At 35.7% G+C, this 25,278-nt stretch overlaps 3 protein-coding genes across 3 annotated transcripts; 1 reads left to right on the top strand and 2 right to left on the bottom strand.

Moving 5' to 3' along the window:
• Positions 1 to 471: 471 nt before the first annotated feature.
• Positions 472 to 3,872, bottom strand: LOC130747169 (MAR-binding filament-like protein 1-1). The gene is made up of 4 exons (XM_057600022.1): positions 3,503 to 3,872; positions 2,916 to 2,959; positions 2,696 to 2,812; positions 472 to 2,442 (listed from the first exon to the last, which is right to left on the bottom strand). The coding sequence occupies exons 1-4, from the start codon at positions 3,780 to 3,782 to the stop codon at positions 673 to 675; spliced, it is 2,211 nt and encodes a 736-aa protein (XP_057456005.1). The 5' UTR covers positions 3,783 to 3,872; the 3' UTR covers positions 472 to 672.
• Positions 3,873 to 17,574: 13,702 nt separating this feature from the next.
• On the top strand, positions 17,575 to 19,296 carry LOC130747165 (cytochrome P450 94C1-like). Its single transcript, XM_057600019.1, has one exon. The coding sequence runs from the start codon at positions 17,647 to 17,649 to the stop codon at positions 19,144 to 19,146; it is 1,500 nt and encodes a 499-aa protein (XP_057456002.1). The 5' UTR covers positions 17,575 to 17,646; the 3' UTR covers positions 19,147 to 19,296.
• Positions 19,297 to 21,090: 1,794 nt separating this feature from the next.
• On the bottom strand, positions 21,091 to 25,278 carry LOC130747166 (fatty acyl-CoA reductase 3-like). The gene is made up of 10 exons (XM_057600020.1): positions 25,127 to 25,278; positions 24,929 to 25,032; positions 23,891 to 24,093; positions 23,639 to 23,739; positions 23,320 to 23,512; positions 23,008 to 23,169; positions 22,732 to 22,813; positions 22,191 to 22,457; positions 21,542 to 21,669; positions 21,091 to 21,450 (listed from the first exon to the last, which is right to left on the bottom strand). The coding sequence occupies exons 1-10, from the start codon at positions 25,203 to 25,205 to the stop codon at positions 21,297 to 21,299; spliced, it is 1,473 nt and encodes a 490-aa protein (XP_057456003.1). The 5' UTR covers positions 25,206 to 25,278; the 3' UTR covers positions 21,091 to 21,296.

The following is a 25,278-nucleotide window of genomic DNA, read 5'->3' as shown; positions in this document are numbered from 1 at the left end:
ATTACCACAAAAACATGTTTTTTTAATTAGTCTGTTTTTCATTTTTTCATCCTTACAATAACATGCTATGATTCATCACGTGCTTGGAAATGATAAAGCATAAAAAGTTCTAGTCTGCCATATGCTCTACAATGTGCCGCAATCGATGATAATTTAACATATTGCACTCGATGGTAAAAAAGTATGTGACAAATGCAAACAAGGACAAGAGGTTGTAAGTGGGAAAGAGAATAAACCCAAATGGTACACTATCAGAAAAATGTTAGTTGCAAGCAAATTGATTTTCCTGATAGACAAGGAACACTGGAGGCATATACACCAAACAGTTTTTCAATGTTGTAACCATGTTTGGTTACCAGCTTATTAGAGCTTATCTACTTAAAAAAACACTAAATGAGCTCCAATAAGAGATTTTTTGTTTGCATCCAATCGGGCTCAAACAATACCTAATATTCTCACTTTCTTCAGGGGTTACTAAAAATCAACACTCCAAAAAGCTTGCCTCAACAATTCCTACAATGTTACTGAATCTGTACAATGCTATAGCAACATGGAAACTAGTGCATGTCAAAGAGATTATTAAAGTGCAATATCAACTGCATTCTAAATGGTTCATTATAGAATATCACTCTGCTAAACAGAATTTTTTAATGCCTCTCAAGTTTCTCTATATTATTGGGGATTAGCCTTTCTCCTTCGGCCAGTTTTCCGTGCAGTTACAGTGACCTTGGTTTCACCTTCATCTTTCTGCACTTTCTCAGTGTTCACCTTGGTTTCACCTTCATCTTTCTGCACTTTCTCATTGTTCAAAGGCTTCTCATTGCTAACAGCAACTTTTGAAGAATTGATCTGACTCCTCAAACGCAATATTTCACCCTTGGCAGAAGCCAACTCCTCCTCTAATTTCTTCCCTCTGCTATCCAAAGTCTCTCTCTCTTTGCCAAGTCTCATGATGAGGTTATGAGCATCTTCAATGTTTTCCCGGGCCTCTTTGCTTGCTTTTCTTTGTTCACTGAGAGACTTGGAAAGCACCTCTTTCTCATTCTCAAGGCTAGAAATAAGAGACTGACTCCTCTCTAATTCACTAGTAAGGGTCAATGCATGTCTGTTCATTTCATCTAGAGATTTGGCAGCCTCCTCTAAATCCATTTCGAGAGATCTTTGAGCCTCCTTGTCCTTTGAGACTTGCTTCTCCAAAGCTTGTAGATCTTGGTACAAAGAAGCAACTAACTGTTTTTCTTCCTTCAAATCCATTGCTGTGGTTTCAGCCTTTTTGTAGACATCAGTTAATTCTCTTTGTAGGCTACTACGGTTTTCAAGAGTAGCTGTTAATTCATCAGACATACTTTGGAGCTGTGCTTGTGATTTATTCAAATGTTCCTTTGCTGTCGTAAGCTCACTAGCTAGCATTTCTGCCCCGAGTTTTGCATCATCAAGTTTTTCCTGTAGTGACTCTTTAACTTCAGTGAGCTCAGATGAAAGCTTAGAGACCTCAAGCTCGAGCTCTTTGCGCAATTCATTTGACTTGTTTAGACTTTTCTCCAATTCAGCAGACTCATTCCTTGATTTTCCAAGGTTCTCCTGAGCGACTTGGAGTTCATGCTTCAGATTGTTCACTTCCCTAGATTCATTCTCTAGAGACTCCTTTAAACCTTGTCTTTGTTGCTCTAAATCAGCAATGATGGCCTTGTTTCTGCCTGTTTCATCTATCGCCAGTTCTAATTTATCCTTTAGCTGATGAAGCTCCTCTTCTTTTTCTATTAAAATCTTAGCATCCAAATCAGCCTTCTTTTCAGCAGACAACTTTAGGTCACTGTATTCCTTCTCCATGACATCACATTTACTCTTAAAACCATCATTCTCAAGTGTTAAGGAATTTACTCTTGAATTTAGTGCCATCACCAAGGAATCTTTTCCCTCTAGTTCTTTTTGGCTTTTTAGTAGTTCATCTTTCAACTCCTGAATCTGCAAATAAGCATTAGATAATTCCTCCTTGGTTTGCTCATAGGTAGAATTCAAATTCCTCAATTCCAACTCCTTTTCTGCCAGGGATGAATTTAGATTCTGAACAACAACTTCTTTGTCCTTGAGGTCTGCACTCAGCAGATCAATTTTTTTCTGTAAAATTTCAATAGAATCAACCTTCTCTTTCAAATTGTCTTCAAGACCCTTCTTATCTGTATCAGCCTTTGAAAGCTTAGTTTCAAGTCTGTCAATTTGAAGTTTCAGCTCCTCAATCAAACTTTTCTCGCTTTTTAGCTCCTGACCCACACGGGTGACAGTACTGATTGCGGAATTTAGCTGGTTTGTCAATGCTTGCTGTTCTTCCTTTGCTTTTCCAAGTAGCTTGGCTCGTTCTTCCTGCTCATTCTGTAACTTCAATTCATAGTTTCTCTTCAAGGATACTATCTTCTCTTCCTTTTCCTTAAGTTTGATGCTCATCTGTGCACAATGACCAGTAAAATATAAGGCTTACAACCTAAAATGAAAATACTCTAAAACTGATATTTTAGAAAAGAAAAAAATAACCATTTAAAATCAAATTGGTTGGAAAAGAACTAATCACTGTCATTTCTTTAGAAACAGGAGAAAGAGAAGAATACTCCCTCATTTCCCTTTTTATAACTATACGAGTTTGTTTAGAAGACAGACATTCATCAAAGGCCAAGAATCATAGAAGTGCTTGTAAGCTTACTGTTTCTATTGTTGCATCAGCAGTGGACTTTTCTTTCTGAGCTAGTGCATAGAGAGCACCCAACACGCCAGCAGAAAATATTCCAATTGCATTCAGGAGAGACGCAAAGGAATTTGTCTGTCAATAGAAGCTACAAGTTCAGAACACATTGAACATCCAAAAGGACAAGCAGAAACTGCATATTTAACATTTGTATCTGAAAACTTAACAGCAAACAAACCTGTGCTTTCGGGCTATCCTCTGATGTCTTCACCTCACTTTCTTCTGAAAGTAGAATGAACAATCACACATTTACTACAAAAATGAAGACTATAATGCTATACTAAACAATTAAACAAGTAACAAATTGCACTCTCCATCTCAACAAGGATGTGGAAAACAAAATGCAGCACAACACCTGAGGTGCCTAAAATTCATTTTTCCCAAGGAAGTAAACAATGCATGCATATACATAAGGTGGTCCTCAAGAAGTTGATCTCCTATTTTGACCTATTGATGGAAGTCTAATGGTATATTGCAATAGACATCAAACAATCAGCCATTGCTTTTAAATTAGCAAATGGGATTGTAATACATTTCAATCTTGCATTTTTTTTTGTCATCTTCTTAATTTTAATTTAATTGTGATAGAAAAATGATCAAACCAATTGAAATGTTTGAATTAAGCACTACATGACAAAAGAACAAGAAAGAATGATAAAGAATATAGATACAAATCACCATAATAGCAAAGTGAATTGGTCCATAAATAACAAGTTTACATAAATAGCAACTACAGTGATGATGATTCCGAAGATGAAAACTTACTTGTGGTAGCGGAAGACCCTTCAAGAGCTTGAGCAGTGTTGAATGGTAGAAGTGGAAGAACAGCAATACCCATCAAGAGAAATGTCCTCTTGCTGCAGATTGGGTCGTGTTGGCGCAAGGACGATGCTGTGGGAGCTCGGAACTGAGTCTTGAAACGTGCGGCATTTCTAGGCCAAGAAGAAGAAGAACAAGATGAAGAAGAAGGGAATGGAAATTGGTAGAGAGGAGGAGAATGCAGCAAGCAGAAGGTGCTGCTACTCGCTGCTGCAAGAAACCCCATCTTTCGGAGATTCTTTGCTCGGTCTCAGTGTGCCACATACAAGACAACAGATGGTGTTGGTGTGTGAGTGAATAGGCTAGTGGTGGTTATTCAATTTGGGGACACTTTTTAAAGGTAGTTTGTTTGGATATATATAACTGTAAAAAATTAACCAATGAGAAAAAATAATGTGGATATTGAGATATGATAGAATTATTTATTTCATTATATTGGATAATTCTATAATATAATTGAAAAAATAGTTTTTATTGTATATTTTCCTATTGGAGAAAAAGAAAATCAACATGTGTTAAAAAACTTGTATATGTTTGTATTAGATTTCATATATAAATAGACAAGGTTTGCCCATTTTGTCATCTTATCCACTTGCTATACATCCTTTACATCCTCTCTTAATGCTTCTACCATATTGCCTCTTAACAATCTTGTATATGTTCCTATAATTACCAAAGATTAATGCAAGTTAGTTTGCTAAGGATATTTATCTTTATTTTGAGTTTCATTCGACATTGTGAAATCTAATGTGAAATAAACTTTTGTCGGAAGGAAAAGTCAATTTTATAAGACTTTTATGAGTTTTTTGGTCATCTCAACTCATTGCCTTCTTTCTTTCCTCTCAGCTACAATTTGTGATGAACCACTACGTACAACTTGTCTATCGTGATAAATGGGGACCAAATCCATTCTAATCCTTTGGTGGTACACATATTGTTTCATTTGTTGATGCATGTAGTTAAAATGTTTGGATCCGCTTTCTCCATAATAAATCAGAAACATTCACAATCTTCAATATTATAAATCTTGGACTAGTCGAGAGCTTCTCAGTTGCGAATCCGCCCAAATAATGCTTCACTCAGAGCGATCCTTTTTGAATGATCCCTAAGAGCCTTGGCATATGTCAAATCCAGCGAGCAATCTCAAGGAAACTCCCACGAGGAAGAGAAACTTGGTGAGTAATACTCCAAACCGATAAAGGTGTGCAAGAGTTTCTCGACAACTTGACTAATGTACCGAGACTTGGGACGACTCCTTAATATCCAGTCATAGTGTTCCCCAAATGGCGACTATATTCTCTATGTGGCGAGTGATGCTTTTATCTTTTGAGCAACTCGACCCAAGTGACGTATTGACTTTTTATTTGTCAAAGTACTTAGACCTTATAACAAACAAACACAATTTTTTTGGTACATCGGAAAATATAAATTGCACCCGTCATGGATTGATCCCTGGACCTCCCCCACCCAACCTACATGTCTCCTAGCTCTTATCACTTGAGCTATCGTTCGGGTACAACAAAACACAAATTTGAGTATAGGACTTTTTTTTGGGTCTCAATATAGGAGTTTAGAATGTATTTTCTTGGTCATTCTCCTTCCCACAAAGATTACGAGGCCCAATACATGTCAGTCTTGTCTTATTCATGGCCCAAATAAAGGCATATGCATTTAAGCACACTTCAACATTGTCCAATAAACAGTGACCAAAAAAAAAAACATTGTCCAATAATTGATCCCAAAAAAATCATTTGTCCAATAAAAAAGGCACACTTCAACATACAAAAAAAACATCAGTTATAAGGGCAGTTGGCCAAAAAATTCTTAACTTACACAATCACTAATCACCAATATCTTTTTGGTAAGAGAACACACCAAATTAAAGTTAAGAAGTTTTTTTAATTTTTTGGATCTCATTTTCAATGTTTTCAGTCCAGTAATTGGTGGACGAATAATGGAGGAAGCGTGTCGGAGCTCCAAAACCACAATAAGTCTGAACAAAAACGATTTATAAATTGTAAAAAGAAGTGTTCTAATTACGTGTAAATTTAGAAAAAAAAAAAGTATAAGTATTGATAGATTAATCTCCAAAAGTCGTCATCAAACACATAAATCAACAAATGTGATTTTATTTTAGCCTAAGACGAGATTTTAGGTAACCTCTGTGATTTAAAATAAAGATTGATTCAGAAATCTGGTTTGGAAAACAATTGAAAGTTATCAGACATAATTAATGACAAAAGCAATCATTAGCTAGGAAGTTTAAAGTTAGGTCCGGTTTATCAAAAAAAAAAAAAAGTAATTCTGGAGCCATGAATTCTATGGAGAAGCTAGCTTCTTCGATGGTTTATGAGGTATCTACTTTGATTTGAGAAAAATAAATAAGTTATCCAAATAATTTTTTTTCTCAATGTATTCTACAATCGACAATCATGAGATCATTAATTTCCTTGAGGTTTGAAAATCACATTAAGTGAATATGCTTCTCCCTAACGAATCTTTTTTCCATACATATCATCCGGAGATCGAATCTCAAATTTAATGTTTAAAGAGTTCAACTATCTACAAACTGCTGTATAATTTATTAATAAGTTATTGTTTTTTTTTGAAAAGATTAATAAGTTATTGTTATTAGCTAAGGTTATTGAAATATTGAATAATGCACATAGACCTTAGTTTTAGTTATAACTTATAACAGATTAAAATAAAGCATATATTCTATACTTAAAAATAAAAACACAATATATGTTAAAAGATCATTACGTCTTGAATCGGTTGCTTTCAGTCGACAGTCTCACTCGTGTTTTCTAATTAATTCATGGGTTAAATATGTTTTTCGTCCCTAGACTTTCAGCGAGTGCTGGTTTTTGTCCCTTGCCGGCGTAAAAGCTGATTTTAGCCCTTGAACATAAGGAAAATAGTTGGTTTTCGTCCCCACCGGAGTGGTGGCGTTGACCACCGTCTCCACATGTACTGGTGAGCTTACGTGGTCCTTCCACGTCAATTAATGAGGCTGAGGTGGATTTTTTTTTCTTTTTTCATTTGTTTTTTTTTTTCAATTTCATATCATAATTTATTTATTCTTTTTCTTTTTAAAATACAAAAAATTAAGTAAAATTAATTAACATAAATAAACATAAATACTTAAATCCTCATCTTTTTATCACCAGTTTAAAAAAAATTAAACTTTTTTTATCTTCAAGAGATCTTCATCTTCATGAGAGACATACACACTGACTGAAGAAAACGTTCTAAAAAACTTCTTCTTCTTCTTCTTCTTCTTCTTCAAGTGTTTTCCTTGTTTCCAAACCCAGAAACTAACCCAATCCCAAACACCCCAAACCCAAAAAATCCAAACCCATAAACCTAAGATGTAGAAGAGGAACAAAAGCTAATATCCCTATATTCTTCATTCTCTTTCAACCTGGATATTTCTTCTCCATCAAAACCTCTAGTCCCCTACCACAAACCTCAAATTTATTTACTCAAAAAAAACCCAACCGTAATCCCCACCCAACCCATAACCAAGAACCCCCACCCAAAACCTGGAACCAAAAACTAAGAACCCAGAAACCAGATCTTGGCTTGCTAACATGCCCCACCCTCAGCACTTGCAACCCCAATCCAACCCAGAAATCTCAACCAATCAGCATCACACGTATCAACACCCAAACCCTCCACCCCCACCTCAGCCTCACCCAAATCGAGCCACCCCAACACATAGCCACCACCCTCAACCCCAACCCACACAGATTGAGCCACCCCGACACCACTGAACCCAACAACCAGTGGAACAAGCAGAGAAAAAATCAAGAAAACCCCCAGAAGAAACAGAAAGTTCAGAGCTTTGACTTCGAATTGAAGAACAAACATGGACCGGTCACTGTTTCCTCGTTCTTTATCTTTTTTGTTATCCCAGATCTGGAGCTTATTTTTCTTCCAAACCCAGAAGAAAAGGCGGTGTTGGCTAGTGGTTGGTGGTGGCGGCTCGCTAATGGAGTTGTTGTGGTGGTGGGTGCTAGGGTTGGGAGTGGTGAAGAAGAAAAGGAGGAAGAAGAAGAGGAGAGAGGATGGAGAGGACGTGATTCTAATCTGATGAACCTAATGGTGATTTTGTTTTCTGTTTTTTAATTACTTTTTTTTGTTTTAAAAAGAAAAGAATAAATAAATTATAATATGAAATTGAAAAAAAAAACAAATGAAAGAAGAAAGAAAAAACCACCTCATCTGCCACGTAAGCTCGCCGGTACATGTGGTCACGGTGGTCAGCACCACCACTCCGACAGGGATGAAAGCCAGCTATTTTCGTTATGTTCAAGGGTTAAAATCAGCTTTTACGCCGGCGAGGGACGAAAACCAACACTCGCTGAAAGTTCAGGGACGAAAAACATATTTAACCCTTAATTCATCGCTCGTTAGTTGTTTATTACTGTAAATTTGTTATTATATACTACATGATATGACTATTATCTGAGAGCAATGGATACTCAATATAAACGTGTTCTTTTTACTGGAGACACAACATATATATTAACTTGCATGCTTAAAATATATATGCAATAATAACAAGTCACAATCAGGCCTAAAGGTTAAGTTAGTTTAAATCAGTACTTAATTGATGTGTTGGTTTATATGTTGCAAACAATTTGAAGCGTATGCCACTAAATTGTGGAACATGTTGCAATCCGCATATTTAATTGTCATGAACCGAAAACATGATATTAGATTAATTCCTAAATCTTTGTTTAACCATTTATATATGTTTTTTCAAGAAAATTGTCAATGATATTAATTAGAACATCAAGGATATTACTGTGTTGTATTTTTACTCTCTGGAAAAATGATTGCTACTTATGAAAAATCGATGTCGAGCACGCATTTTTGATAAAAACACTTATCTTTTCACTTCTTATACCGATTGATAGATATATGTGGTACGATTCAACTAAAAAAAATGTATGAATATGACATTAATACATGATGTTTAATTGTTTAAATGACTATCACACATATTTATTAGTGGGATAAAAAGCGGAAAAATATCATAATAGAGTATCTTAATTTTCAAAGAGTGTAAGAAAATATTACAATCTTGATTTATCCAATTGGCTGAACTTTAATCTTCACCGAAAATTTGTCCATAGGGGTGGATTTAGCATGGTCATTCTCTTTGGGGTGGTGGCATGGTACATTTGGAAAGACAGCTGTGATTTGGTCTTCAATAACCATATCACTCTTGCAAGTTGATGATCCTCATTACGAGCTTTACTGATGAGATTGCTCAAACTTTGAGTCTTCCTAATGCGATTTCTACTCTTCATATGAAAGAGACTAAAATCTCCTGGACAAAACCGAACCTAGGGGCTTGGAAATTAAATTCAGATGACTAAGTTTCTGGTCGCTCCAACAGGGCTGCATATGGGGATTAACCAGGGATTGTAGTGGGAAGATTTCACTGGGTTATGCTGGTAGATTGAACTTTTGTATTGCTTTGAGAGCGGAGCTTTGGGGGGTCGTTAAAGGCTTGGAACAAGCGCTGAATCTACAAATCAAGGCCCTGGGAGTGGAGATGGACTCTAAATTAGCTCATGATCTTATTACTTTGAGGTGCCCTTCTGATCATCTTTTTTTAGACTTGGTCCAAGCAATCTCTGATCTGGGAAGTCTATTTTCATCATGTAATATGGGAAGCTAATTAATGTATTGACCATCTTGCTCACCTTGAAGATAGTGTTTAAGAGCTTTGTTTTGATAGGAATGATGTTGTAAGTACCTCTGTTTCTCGAGTTGTTTAGTATTGTCTTTGCGCTTTTACCCCCGAACATTGTAAAAAAAAAAAGAGTGTGAGAAAAGTCATACAGAATGGTCTGTAGACTTCATTATACATTTATACTGATACATACTAATATATTAATTTTCTTTTGTATTGGAATTAATTAATTAACTAAAGCTGACACTTGGGTATGGCTCCCCAGTAATGATGGAGTTTATTCTGTCCATTCTGCTTATCTTTTGTTGCAGGATCCTGCTTTGCCAGTGGCAGACCATGCGTTCTCAAATGTGTGGCAGTCTTTTGCCCCATCTAATGTGAAAGGATTTGCTTGGAGAGTGTTGTTGGACCGTATTGCGAGCAGAGAAAATTTGGTAAAGCGTCGGGTAATCCCTTCCTTAGCCGATGCCTCTTGTGTTTTTTGTAATAATCATGTGGAATCTTGTTACCACCTTTTATTCTTGTGCCCTTTCTCCATGAGTATTTGGCAAGGATGCTTACAATGGTTGGGTTGTTCTTCATTTCCCTCCAATTCTGTGCGTGATCATCTGTTTCACTTCAGATTTGGTGTTAATAATTTGCAACAGCGTTTGTCCCGCTCAATTTGGTTAGCTGTCATTTGGTCGGTGTGGTTGATAAGGAATGAGGTGGTTTTTCGAGGAGGGGCAGCAAGTGTGGAGTATGCTCTTGAGCTGATAAAGCGCAGGTCTTGGCAATGGAACAAGGCAAGTGTGAGAGGGTTTTGCTATTCGTCTTCTGCTTGGTTTTCAAATCCTCTTCTCTGCATTCTTGGGTCCTAAAGAAGCTCGTATGGCAGCTCCTTTGTTCTTGCTTTTGAGCTGGTTTTGTGTAGGGTGGTAGTGCTTTGGCTTTTTCTTTCATGCTGGCCTGCATTACCTTGTCTGGCAGCCAGTTTGGATTAATTTTGTCTTGTCATATTTAGTTAAGGTGATTAAGTTGGAGGGTCTTGTCTTCTTTCCTTCTTTTACTGTTGTTCTGGGGTGGTTTCTTTGGGCTGTCATTACATGGTTTTATCCTTGTATTTGGTTTACTTTTTTGGTCCTTCATGTATTTTGGGTTGAGTACCCCTTGTACTCTCTTTTAATACAATTTTGCTTATCTAAAAAAAAAAAACTAAAGCTGACACTTTTGGCCAAGGCATGCTTTAGTGTGATTAATAATATAATGAGTTCGTTGACTCGATCTTAATTAATACATTAATGCATTGGGCAGCAGAGAGGGAATGAATCTATAGAAACATGACCTAGCCTACGTACACGCTGACACATTTGGTATCCTTGTTGATTTATTGCCACAAAAACACTCTTTAATTTGATTTAATTTTATAAACTATAAAGCACATGAATCTGTTTATTTTATTTTGATAATTTCTTTATACATGACCTTGTAATGTAATGCGACCATGCCATGCGACAAAAGGCAATGCAACTAGACAAAATTGCGAACTTGTGTAGGTTTATTCCCCCTACAAAGCTATTATAGTTCTCCAATCCAATTAACTACAATCTAGTTCTCCTAATCCAGAATATAATCATTTTTCCAGCACAGGGGGGTGACATAGTTTATTAAGATTAGAACACTGATATTTAGGCTCAGTTTGGAAGAGCTTATTTGAGCTTATCTGACAGCATAAGCTCTTATACCAGTGTTTGGGAGAGCTTATGCAAACAGCTTATGGTCTGCCATAAGCTATTTTCAGCTTATTTTCATAAGCTACTCAGGATAGCTTATGAAAAACAGCTTATGCTTATACACAGCTTATTTTTAATTTATTTCAATAAATTTTTAAAAATAGCTTATGAATAAGTGCTTATGTCATAAGCGCTTATGACCATAAACGCTTAATTAAGCTGTTTATCCAAACGGGGCCTTAATAAATAATTAAATAAAAAGATCGACTTACCCTCAAATTGAATGCCTTGTAATTAATTAAACTCCCTCCCTCTGCCACCATTTACCTTTATGTTTAGTATCCCCCCCCCCCCCCCACCACTAGTTGGACATTCTATTTTATCATTAAAATTTAATTCACTTCCTAAATTCACCAACACCCAATTCTTTGTTTGATTGAGAAGATAAAAAAGAAAGATAAATAGTGATAAATAATAAATATATTATTTATCATAACGTAGATAAAAATCTTCAATCTCATTTTTTATCACTTTGTTATGCCCACCAATAAAATTATTATATGTCACCTATTATTTTTTTCTACATTGAAAAGACTGAAAAAAATATATATGAGCTAGCTAGTTACAAACTTATGAATGAACTTTTCAATTTAGATGACAAATATTTATTGGTGGAAAGGGAAAATTAAAGAGAAAATGAAGATTGCCGATCTTTACCCCTTAAATGTGTGTTTATTTAATTGTAATAGATTTATTTGTTATAATATCTCATCACCTTTGATTAATTTCCTAATATGCTTAATACATCTCTCACGTTATTATTTGCTCTATTAATTTAGCTATCTACTTTTACATTTATAATCTCAAATACATGTGATTAACATGGATGCAGTTTAGAAGAAAAGACAAAGGTTTCAACTTTGGGACATATAGCTCATGTAGTCCGCACTTGAAAAACATGGATTGAATTGTTCTATAACCATTTAAGCTCGCAAGGATAAATTTGTGTACTAGTATTTTCTCGTGTAATTTGCATAGATATTTTAATTTTAAGATATAAAATTTAATTAAACTATATAAAGAATTCACATTTAATTTTTCCAAATGTAAAAAAAAGAATTCACATATAAATTTATTTGATTTAAAAAAAACTTAATGATAGAGGTTTAATTGAGTGATCGTTTATAAATAGCTCCATTTGTTTATTGTTAATTATTGAAAGAAATTAGATTGCTTCTAGTTTTAGAAATGTTGTGTTCTCACATATAAAGAGGAAAGAATCAATTTAAACCCTCTAATTGTTTCTGCTATACCAACAATTTTCTTCGGCGAACTGGTAAATACTTCTGCTACAAAAATGGGTTGTGATAAGAAACGCTCAATTTTTTCGTGCTCTTGCTATGGTCAAACGGTCCTCTTCAGATAATTCATCCAACCCAAGGATAGCTATAATATCCTGAAGTTCTTTGTAACGTTGTAAAGTTTGTTTAACTTTTTGCGCAGTTTCGTAATGTTCTTCACCAACGATTCGGGGTTGAGCATAGTTGATGTTGAATCTAAAGGATCTAATGATGGATAGATACCTTTGGCAGCTAATCCTCTTGATAGTACAATAGTAGCATCTAAATGTGCAAATGTCGTGGCGGGATCAGTCAAATCGTTTGCGGGTACATAAACTACTTGAATAGAAGTTATATGAACCCTTCTTTGGTAGAAGTAGTACACCATCTCCTATTCACAGATCCGCGCCTGCCTTTATACAGTTAGATTCAAAATTATCGATTTTTGAAACAGGATTTAAAGTAGTAGATATTTTAGCTCCTTATCGCTGTGGAGGAAAAATAGGACTTTTCGATGGAGCTGGGGTGGGTAAAACAATACTCATTATGGAATTGATCAATAACATTGCCAAAGCTCATGGGGGTGTGTCCATATTTAGCGGAGTAGGTGAGCGTACTCGTGAGGGAAACGATCTTTACATGAAAATGAAAGAATCTAGAGTAATTAATGAAAAAAAATTACATAATCAAAAGTAGCTCTAGTCTACGGTCAAATGAATGAACCGCCTGGAGCTCGTATGAGAGTTGGGTTAATTGCCCTAACTATGACAGAATATTTTCGAGATGTGAATGAACAAGACGTACTTTTATATATCGACAATATCTTCCGTTTCGTCCAAGAAGGATTCGAAGTATCCGCTTTATTAGGCCGAATGCCTTCCGTTGTGGGTTATCAACTTACCCTTAGTACCGAAATGGGTGATTGGGTAAAAACCTACCCTTAGAATTCACATTTAATTTTTCCAAATGTAAAAAAAAGAATTCATCTATAAATTCATTTGATTTCAAAAAATCTTAATGATAGAGATTTAATTGAGTGATCGTTTATAAATAGCTCCATTTGTTTATTTTTAATTATTGAAAGAAATTAGATTGCTTCTAGTTTGAGAAATGCTGTGTTCTCACATGTAAAGAGGCAAGCAATAATGTGGTTTATCCTTGCTTCTATTGTGATTGATTATCCTTGTAATATATGGTGGGATGAACCTCCGCATAGGATAGACCAAACAATTTTTGTTTCTCCCATTAGTAACATGACTTACCGTTCATAAGAAATTATTGAAAGAAGATTCAACATTAACCTCTAGATTGTATAAAAATAATTTACACTACTATATTGTCCTTTAAAGAAACGGTGATATCTTTTTTATTACACGAGAAAAGACAGGAAAGAATCCTAGAGGTTTATTTCTAAAAGTTATTTTCTAATTTAATTTAATGATCCATTATTGAATGCCAGTATAAAAAAATATTTACACCAACTATGTATTACCATTCCTTAATTAGAATATATAACCATTGAAAATCCATGGTCCATGCATGTTTAGATCTCACTTTTGCACTTATCCAGATAGTAAGGGACCCTCCGGCCCGACATGATAACAATAGACAGCCAAAAATAGCATAGGATAGGATGGGCAAGCATTGATTTCATTTCACATATCTCATGATCTCCTTGTGCTTCAAACTCTATGTCTCTATCCGGATTTGGATCCTCTCATGTGTAAAAAAACTTGAGAGTGTTAAGTTTTACCATCTCACCATTAACTTTTGTGTAGATAATAAATGAAAAATAAAATAAAATAAAATTAATGGTGAGATGATGAAACTTGACACTCTCAAGTTTTTTTACACATGAGAGGATCGAAACCCGTGTCTATCCTCTCTCTCGATTAATGGGCGCAAGAACATCCAAACAACATGCGTGCAATAGAACTTTCTTCCGGCCACAATATTATTTTGTAATACTCCATTGGTTTTTCTTAACATCTTTCATTTTATGAAACTTTTTTTAAAGTTTATATGTCAATGTTAAAAGGAAAATTGAAGAGGTAAGAGAGATAAATGCTAGGTTAGGAATTTTTAAGTATATTAATTCTTTTTTTGTTAAAAAAAGTATATTAATTTTTTATAAAAATAATAAAGACATTAATATTACACCATCTATTCGATAAAAATTGTTATTTAAGATTATTGTACAAAGACTAAAATGATAATTATACTAATATTTCACTAAAATATTCTTATTTATTCTTGACTTAAATAAGTTTTTGGTCCCTGTACTTTACCTCTTTTTTGGCATTGGTCACTCGTCGGAGTAAATATGGACAATCGCCCCTAACCTTTGTCGAAATGATTGGTTTTGGTCGACCCTCCAAAGATCTGGGTCAACGCCGGAACTCTGATGGCCATGTGACATGGTCACGTGAGATTAATTAGCTCATAATGGATAGGGTGGTTGTTGTAGTGGTGATTGCAGAGATGGCAGTGGTGATGTTGAGTAGTGGTTATGGCGATGACAATGTTGGAAGTAATGGTGATGATGGTAGTGGCGCCGACGATGGAGAACTGTGGTTGTGGAGGTAGTGGTGGTGGTGGATCATGGTAGTATGTAGTGGTGGTGGTGGTGATGACGATGGCGGTTGAGGTGGTGGTGGTGATGGAAGGTGGTGGTAGGTCGTAGCGCTGATAGTGATGACAATAACGACGGTGGTAGTAGCGGTGGAGGTGGTGATGACGATAACAATAACGATGGTAATAACGACAATGAAAATAGTTACAGTGGTGAGGTAGAGGGTAATTTATTTTTATACTGCCCTCATTCCTCTTAATATCTGTCATTTATTAAGATTGTGAGACATGTATTAAGATTTTTTTTTTGCCCCTCTTATAACAACGATAAGTTGATAACAAGTTATACTAAGCTTGGAGCTCAACACGAAATATATCTTAAATATTATTTTTTTTTAAAATTATATCTTAAATATCTTTAACATTAGATGTTTTTTCCTTTCAAAAAAACATTAGATGTTTTTACATCAAAACCTACTTATAATTAAATGATATAAAAATAAAGTGAATCCGTTTCGCAGGCTCCACTAAACAGATCACTTCATTTATTAGTCGGTGTTAATACATGTCATAACTTTCTTTTTTATATGAAAAAATGCCAATGCGAGTGAAGTCAAATGCTTAGTACACTAGCAAATCCCTACAAAAATGCTGGAAAACAAATGAAAGAGGAAACCTCCGAAACTGTAAAGAATGACTATCTCTAGAAATCGCATCAAACTCATCCGCAATTATGTTCATCGATTTAATTTCTTGGAATACGAGAACAAAACATTTCAACCCAACATATAATTCTCTCTCAGTATAAAAGTCTATTTTACCCAATTATCAAAAAAAAAAAAGTCTATTTTACCCAATTCTTTTAAATAAAAAAGTAGTTACCAACAAATAAATGTCTACATTTTTATTATTATAAATTACCCTTATTTAATTTCACATGAATTTCTTTCTCCAAGTTAATATTTCAAAATGAGTTTAATTTTGATGCATCGACGGTGTAAAGTTTTTTTACACCGTCAACCAATTAGATTTCAAGGATGTGACATGTCAATTAAAGAAATTAAATGAAAAGAGAGATTTTCCCACATCCTTGAAATCCAATTGGTTAATGGTGTAAAAAAACTTTACACCGTCGGTGCATCAAACTTTTTCTCTTTCAAAATTTCACCATATTTTTCACATTAAATATGTAGGTTAATTTAGGAAAAACTATTTAATGCTTTTACTAATATTTAAGAATACAAAAATTTCACAAAAAATAGCTTACAATAAGGCATAAATGGAGTGTCATTAAGTCAATAATTTTAACCATCAATAGTGCTAGAGATGAGTTCCATTGCTTTCACACAATAAATTCACACACGACCTCTTTATAATCCAAGTCCTATACATGTTAGCACGGGCGCCTTTTAAGGTCGAGCCCTCTTTGTGTATTCTGGTGCATAATATCTTTCCAGGTGATCCCTAATGTAGACCACTTTTAAAATGATCTAATTTTAGACCACTTTTTTTAACCTGCTATAATAGGTCAACACATCTTTTTTAAAAGAAATTTAATACATAACAAATTTTTAATAATATTTTTTCTTTAAAAAAATAATGTGTTGACCTGCTATATTCAGTTAAAGTAGGTGGTGTAAAATTACACCACCTAAAATTGGTGCATATTAGGTTCACCCTTCTTTCCAAGCTACCAAGTTCCAACTAAGATAATCAAAATAATAAAAAATAATCAAAATAATAAAAAATACAAATTAAAAAAAATGTTGACAACATGAGGGCTTACTCCTACCGACTAGGCCACCACCATGCACACAAAAAATCAAAACGTGCAAAACTATATTAGTATCACTGTAGATGTAGGGTGCATGTAATTGTGGGCATGAGTTTGATTAGTACCACTACAGCTACTACTACTTGAAAATTGTGCAGGAATTAGGATCATAACCAAGCCAAAAGTGCCGACATGATAAGCTCAATAAATTAACCACCACGTTACGCCGTCCTGAAAAACGGCTACAACCTTTTCAACCATGAATTTCCCTCAACTGCTGACGGCTGCTAAGACCCACCCTCTAGAGACAGACACATACACCAAGCCGAAGAAACAATCAACAAGTTAGAAAATCAGGCCCACAAAGCCCAAACCATACCCAAATTAATACCATCACGTGCCTGAAATAAACTTAATCTGTCACAGTTTCCCAAGATAGTGTCGATTTTTTTCCGCACGCGTTATTCATGCACTCGCCCTACGACTCGACGGCTTTGATGTTTACGTGTCCTCATGTCAACCCTCCACTTTCCACCAATTCTTTGCTTCATTGGCATCCAGAATACACTAATACACTAATAGTATTAAAATGAGTTTTGATAGTCTTACACTTCATCCCTTAGCTTTCTCATGCATATCATTTTTACTATTTTTTTTTTAATTTCTCTACATCTTTTATCACATCAATTATAACGTGACTCATTTATCTCTGTTTAATTCATGTTTCATGTGGTGGAAGTGAAAATGATATGTGAGATAACTTTTTTGATAATTAAAATAGAGCACAAAAGAAAGAAGAGGCTAAAACAGAAAACCCCACTAGCCCATTGTATTGATTAATTAATTATTTTATTATTTTTTAATCCTCCATCCCATTATATATATAACGCGTTCCTAGTTTCAACCTTGGCATTCCACAGTTCATTTCATCTCTCTAGAAAACCAAGTCATAAGAAAGAGACAAAACCACAAAAGAAACAACTATGTCAAGCTCTGTAGATTCTCTGCAATCCATGTCTGCTGCAACATGCAGTTTCTTGTTCTTCTCCTTCACTCTTTTGTTCTCTCTGTTCTCCTTCCTCATCTTCATCTCTAGGATGAAACCATGGTGCAACTGCGATCTCTGCAAGAGCTACCTAACCATGAGCTGGACCAGCAAATTCTTCAACTTCTGCGACTGGTACACCCACCTCCTCCGCACCTCACCCACCGGAACCATCCACGTCCACGTCCTGAAAAACACCATCACTTCCAACCCAGAAAATGTTGAGCACATACTGAAAACCAATTTCCAGAACTACCCGAAAGGGAAACCGTTCTCCACCATCCTCGGCGATTTACTCGGTCGTGGAATCTTCAACGTAGACGGAGAGTCGTGGAAGTTCCAGCGCAAGATGGCGAGCATGGAGCTTGGCAGCGTCGCGATCCGCTCCTACGCGATGGAGCTAGTCAACGAGGAGATCCAAACAAGGCTGACCCCTCTCATGGCAGCAACAGCCGCATCAGCAAACAATGTCCTCGACCTGCAGGACATTCTTAGAAGATTCTCATTCGACAACATCTGCAAATTCTCCTTCGGGCTAGACCCATGCTGTCTCCTGCCATCATTCCCTGTCTCGGAACTCGCCGAAGCTTTCGACCTAGCCTCGACGCTTTCCGCACAGAGAGCGATGGCAGCGTCGAGTTTCGTCTGGAAGGCGAAACGTTTCTTCAATTTAGGGAATGAGAAGAAACTCAAAGAAGCTGTAGGAGTAGTAAACCATTTCGCGCAGAAGATGATAAACGAGAAGAGAGAAATGGGGGTGGGAACGAGGAAGGATCTTCTCTCGTGTTTCATGGGGACTGTAAACGACGACGTTTACCTGAGGGACATTGTTGTGAGTTTCTTACTGGCCGGTCGGGACACGGTGGCTGCCGGTTTGACCGGGTTTTTTGCTCTTCTGTCGAAGAATCCAGAAGTGGAGGCGCTGGTTCGGGAGGAGGTGGACCGGATTGTGGGCCCTGGTGACGGCGTTTCGCCGAGCTTTGAGCAGACAAGGGGGATGCATTACTTGAACGCGGCGGTTCATGAGAGCATGCGGCTTTTTCCGCCGGTTCAGTTTGACTCAAAATACGCCACGGAGGATGACGTGTTGCCAGATGGCACTTTTGTGAGGAAAGGGAGTCGGGTCACTTATCACCCGTATGCGATGGGTCGGATGGAGCGGATATGGGGCCCCGATTGTCTCGAGTTTAAACCGGAAAGGTGGTTGAAGGATGGCGTGTTTGTACCGAAATGCCCCTTTAAGTACCCGGTTTTTCAGGCTGGGGTGAGGGTTTGTTTGGGGAAGGATTTGGCCTTGGTGGAAATGAAGTGTGTCGCCGCCGCGTTGGTCCGGCGGTTTGACATTCGGGTTATTGGGCCGGATCAGGAGCCCCGATTCGCGCTGGGTCTAACTGCTACTTTTAGGGGTGGTTTGCCTGTTAAGGTTTATGAAAGATAAGAGAATCTGAGTCATGCTGTAGATAATTTCCTAGCTGGACCCAAATTAATTTGCAAGGTTTTTTTCTTCTTTTTAGTTGGTGTGTGGCTGTTGATTTGGATATATATGTGCACGGTGACGAAAGTACAATTAATGCAAATATTGGATGAATGTGATGGGGTGAAAATGAAAGGGGATGGGGTTTATTATGCAGCTAATAGAAAGGAAATGAATGTGAAAATGACACAAAAGATGTAGTGCTTGTGAGGTAACTGTGAACGTTTGAGAAACTTATAATAGCGCACATGGGTAAAAAGCTTCGTACGGTAGATTCCACGTGATGTTGCAATTACAACTTACAAGTAAATACAAAAGGAAAACTTTCCAAACATGAAATACATATATATATATATATATATATATATATATATATATATATATGTCTTATTCGATAGAAATGCTATTTAATTACCATCATAGGAAAGATGACAAACAGTAGTGCAAGATGAGTTTCATATGAATCCACAATCATGTTTAATTCATCTATTGCCGTAAAGTTCTTCTAGTTTAAGCAAATCAATTTGCACTTCCATTTTTTTGTTTAAGATTGTGACATATGAACCAATAAATTAAGGGATTATGCATGGCATTTGGTGCGCATCAGCATCACTAAGAAGGACATAGCTAGGTATCTCACACTTTCTTTGTTGATAATATTCTTTTCTCTTGACAAGCTTCAAAGGAGCTGTTAAAATTGGTCTGTCAAAACTTGAATGATTACTGTGATGCATCGGGGTTGAAGGTGAATTTAGAGAAAAACAGGATGTTATGTTCTAATAACATTGATAGGTAACATATAAAAAACATTGATAGTAGAAAGTATGATGATTAATGAACAATACTCAACTATATATATCAAGAATATGTCGAACAAGTAACACTGGGAAGTATCTTAATCTGTCTTTGGGAGAGACTATGGATAACCCCCTTTTAGATTGTGTTGGAAGAACAAGCTTTTGAATAAAGCATGATGACTTAGTCTTGCCAAGTTTATTTTGGCTTATCTTCTAGTATATGCTATGCAATCTCTTTAGTTTCTGGAGTTGGTGTGTGATCATGTGGATAAAAAGGAGGATTCGGTCCAACATGATTACTAAGACACTCAATGTCAAGAATACTTCAAAGTGTGAGTGTTGGTTTGCTGATGCTTTCCAATTTAGTCAAAAGGGGGTTTCCCTAGAAGTTTTATACCTGGTGGAGAAAAAGGCTTTATTATCAAACTTCCTTATAAATAAAGTTGAAGCCCAACAATGGATAGTAAATAAACCTATTTTGTCATACTCTGTTATACAATAAGATTTGAGGATTGAGATAGTTTCTATACTACGTGGGTGCAATATCAACAAGTTTTTTTTCAAGTTACAACTGGCAAGTTTAGCTAGAAAAGTTAACTTCAGAGACACATGTCTTCAGATATTTGCAAATGTCTGAAAGCTTATTGTATTTGTTATCCTAGTAGTTAATGGTTTGGTCCTGTTGTTCTTAAGTGTCTTGAGGTGTTACTATCCTGATCCTGTGGTTTTTACTTCTCACACGAGTGTTTTCCATGTTAAAATTCATTGTGTTCTCTCCTTCTACTTTGGTTCTTTTATTTTCAACTTTCTAATTTTATCAAGCTAAAGAAAATTAGCTACATAAATCTCTAGCTAATTTATGACTAATTGACAGGCTGACAGCTGTGAGTTGGTTTACTCTAAAATTTTCGATATATTTAGACTATTATCTTTTAAATTAGACAGTTAGGTGCAACAACTTGTATTTTGATGATAGTTTTATCCATTGAAGAATATATACAAATATAAGGCATACCAACAGCTTGTTGTTGACATAACCTGACGGTGACAAAATAAAATAAAATACCAGAACTTTTATAATACTAATAGTATGATTACTAGTACACGGGTCTAAGTTGATTCATACCATATATAAATATTGAGTAACTATATAAAATCTGAAGTACTTGCCACATGTAAGATAGATTATATATAATTACATTCCATGATTATTAACACAACATTATATAATCTCAGAAGCATAGTTTACTCAAGGAACATTACAAGTTTCTAAAGACAAGAGCTATAAACAAATTCAGATTTCAGAGTTGGAATCAATCACTTGAAGGCATATTTGACGAGAGCAGGGAAATGGATATTCATGATGTAGTCTTCCCAATCAATCATTTTTGGGTCAAAGTAAAACAAATCCATTTCTACCCCACCTTGTTTTGCTGCTATCTGCAACTTTTCTGTGTTCATATTATCAAATCTGTGACCAAAAGAAGCTTAATTGTCTCAGCAAATTCATATCAAATGTGTTACAGTAATTAGCATCTTACTTTTGCAGCTAGTTAACTTACACGCCATTGAAGAAACAGTAAGGCTTGAAGACTTCAACCAACTGCATTACAATCTTGATCTTCCTGTTTATGTCACGACGTTTTTGCTCAAAATAATGGCAAAATGCTGCATTAACCAGCTCTAGCCCCTGTTAAAATGCAAACTACACATGTAAGCAGCGCACTTCTCATTAGGCTCAATTTCATTTTTTGTATCTATAATTTTACAAAGGATTGATTTTAGTCTAATAGTGTCAATTGTTCCAATTAAATCCCCCACTTCCAAAATTGAACAAATATAGTACTGACATCAATTTGTCATCCAATAAATAATCGAAAAAACTGATATAGATCACAATCTATGACATTACATGTGACATAGATAGTCTTGAGACTTCATCTACGTCAAAAATTGTGATCCATGTTAGCATTTCCCTTGATTATAATTCGATAGTAAGTTAATGTCATAATAACATTTCTTCAATTTTGAAAATAAAGGACTTAATTGGAGCAATAGAAATTATATGGCCAACATTACACATTGGAAAACTACAGGTATTAAAAGTAAATTAAGGCCATCTTATCAATTTTTTTAAGAGTGAAGTTGATCTTGGATGCAATATGACACGAATAGATGAATCTGAAGTAGAAATCAAGGACTAGAAACAACCTTTGCTGGAAGCACGTAACGAATGAACATGTATCTATGAAAGCTATCCATGTTGTGCAGTATTGTAACTTTGCCAATCTTGATAGGCTTTCCATCTGTGTTTATGTATGGTTTTGCAGTAAAATATCTGAAGGTGTAGTCTTCAAGATTATGGTATGTGACTGGATTTGAAACAGAGGAACCCACATGATATATGATATCACAAGGATGATTTGCATGAGCCACCATGGCTACTAGTATTGCATTCACCACCATGTCAGCTGGTATCTGCTTTGGACTCAGAATAGTTATATCCACTTTGAGCAAAGAATGAATTGGAGAGTCTATAATTTGTAGAGAAAAGTTGGTCACCAAACTGTACATGTCTCATTCTCCGTCATACCAATGAAATGTTGACACGTCAATTAAAAATCACGATGTAAGTTTGTAACTGCCTCACTTATGTAATTTTTAATTGACATGGCAAGATTTCATAGCAGGACAAGAAATTAAGACATCATTTTGGGACAGAAGATTAAATGCTTAGTATAGGGACACTCACCGCGTCACAAACTACATTAAGGTCCCCAAGGAAGCATTTTAACATTCCTTTACCAAAAGCAACAAAATAATTGTCAATGGTTCTGCAGCAAGGGGCATCATAAGAAAAACATGGTTATGTATATGCTTACTCTGCCATGGTATTGGAAAGCAAATTAAAGGGACATAAAACTATGATTCAAATTTCAAAATGCAACAATACCAAGTGTAACTGTGATGCAGTGTAATTAATGCATGCACATGAACATTATGAATGATATAAAATTTGGTGATTTACCTTACATCTTCAATCCAACCTGGGAAAGGTTCTCTGTAAGTGCTGGTAACGATTGTAGGCCGCACAATAACAACAGACATGTTTTCCTTCAGAGTTCCTACAAGCATTTCTCCCATTGCCTTTGTAAAAACATACGTGTTTGGCCATCCAAATTGAGTTGCTCTGATAATTTATCAAGATACAACCCAAAACATTCATGTTTTGCTGTTTGTTAGTACATATGATTTTGCCTTTGTAGCAGATTTTATTTTGTTAAAATTTAGTATTGGTTTGTTTCTTTTTCCCCTTAAAAAGTCTTGTAGATACACTGACCTTTTCATACCCAAGTCCTTCATAGCCATTTTAATTTCATTTTCTGAGGCTCCCTCTTCTTGAAGCATGCTCAGCTTCTCATCAACAATTTTCTTTTCCACATCAATGTCTAGTCCTGATATTCCATTTAGCGACATACCCAATTGGTATGGATCCTCTAGTATGAGCCCTCTTCCCTCGCCACATACATATGCTAAAAACATATTGATTCAACTCAGCCAAACGGCGTCAAGACAAAAAGTGAACAGATCTCTCTCTATGGATTGAGAAAAAAATACCTTCACTTTTGATTGAACAAGGAACTAATTCGACTACTGACCTGTTGATACGTGGACAAGAACCTTCAAGTCAATACAATTTTTGGCGAAGTTTAAGACATGCTTTACTCCTAATGTGTTTATACTCAACGCAACATCATATCTGCATACAATAATGAGAGTTAAAGATAAAAGAACATATTTAACTTGTTTGATTGTAATTAAAGGGACAGTGAGAAATTAAACGATAATTTACTTTTGAAACAAACACATATATAGATCAGGTTATAAATACATCATATATATACATATACCTTTCACGGAAGTTAGTTGTGGCAGCAAAATGAATTATAACATTAGTTTGATTACAAATCTCTTGACGGAGAACAGAGTCCTTCAAATTCAAGTCCACTTGAGAGATGTCCCCAGGCACCAAAGTTAACTTTTCTGAGACAAAGGTATTAAAATTTGCACCCAGATTTTCCTTCAACAATCTAAACAAGTCCTTCTCTATAATCTACACATGAAAATAACGTATCAGTCACAAACAGATTTAGCATGGTGAAGTATTACTGTCGGGCTTGAAAATGATATGAACATGGCTTCATTCTCCACAGGCCCATATCATTGCTGTACTACTTACCTTACTACCATGTAAAGCCAAAAACACATAAGGATTCTACAATAGCATGAGTTTCACAACTATATGATAGAAAGAATATAGACAGGACAACAAAATAGTGTGCCTACTACTCTAGAGCAATTATTGCATTAACAATTCAAATATATAAAAAATTTGAATTGTTGCATTATTTGTATTCCAAATAATATAATAAAAAATAAATATACTTTGCGGATGCTTTAATTAAACAAGGGAGTGCATTAATACGTTATCTATAGGCCGACGCTAATAAGTGTTGGCCTCTACAACCGATACTAATTTTTAATAATTTTCGTCGGATGATAGGGTGGTTGTTTCAGCTTAGAGTTAGCAAAACTGAAATTGAATTGTAGCTTCGGCCACATGACTGACATTATGAGTTAGCTTCAGGCCTTTTAATTTCAGCTCCGACGCAGGCGCTGAATCAACATTTGCTTCAAATTTTGCCTACTTAATATTGACTTTGGGCTGACACTAATCAACATTTTTCTTGTAGGGATGAGGTCTATTTGGTAAACTAGTTTCGTTTGACACTTGATTATTCTTGAGGGCGTTGTTCTCAAGTTAATATTCAGTCTAATAAATTTTTATCATTGGCTTTAAAAAAAAGAGCATCATAAATTGGTGAGAGTGAAGAACCAGCCTCTCCCAAACAGATTGTACATGGCTGGTGAAAGATGTTATAACATACCTCATTGTGCAGTCGTTTAGTGGCAGATTCAGCATCTGAGGCCCTCAATAGAAGATAAAGTTTCTTCACATTTGGTTGAACTCTAAGTACCTTCTCCACAAAGACTGGTGCAACGTATATAAAACACAACATCACTAATACATATATCCACACATAAAAATTGCTAGCTTAGAAAGAGAAAAAGAAAGAGAGAAGCACGTTTGGCAAGGAAGCCAGTGGCACCGATGACCAGAACATTCTTGTCCTGAAGGAAGTCAATTACGCTTCCCAACTCCATTGGAAGAAAATTGAATTATGAGGATGATCTTCAGATGAAACACCAAAGACTTTTTGATGCAGGTGAAAAGGGA

Source organism: Lotus japonicus, chromosome 3 (genome assembly GCF_012489685.1).
Source record: "Lotus japonicus ecotype B-129 chromosome 3, LjGifu_v1.2".
NCBI lineage: Eukaryota > Viridiplantae > Streptophyta > Magnoliopsida > Fabales > Fabaceae > Lotus > Lotus japonicus.
This window is presented reverse-complemented; position numbering and strand designations above follow the sequence as displayed.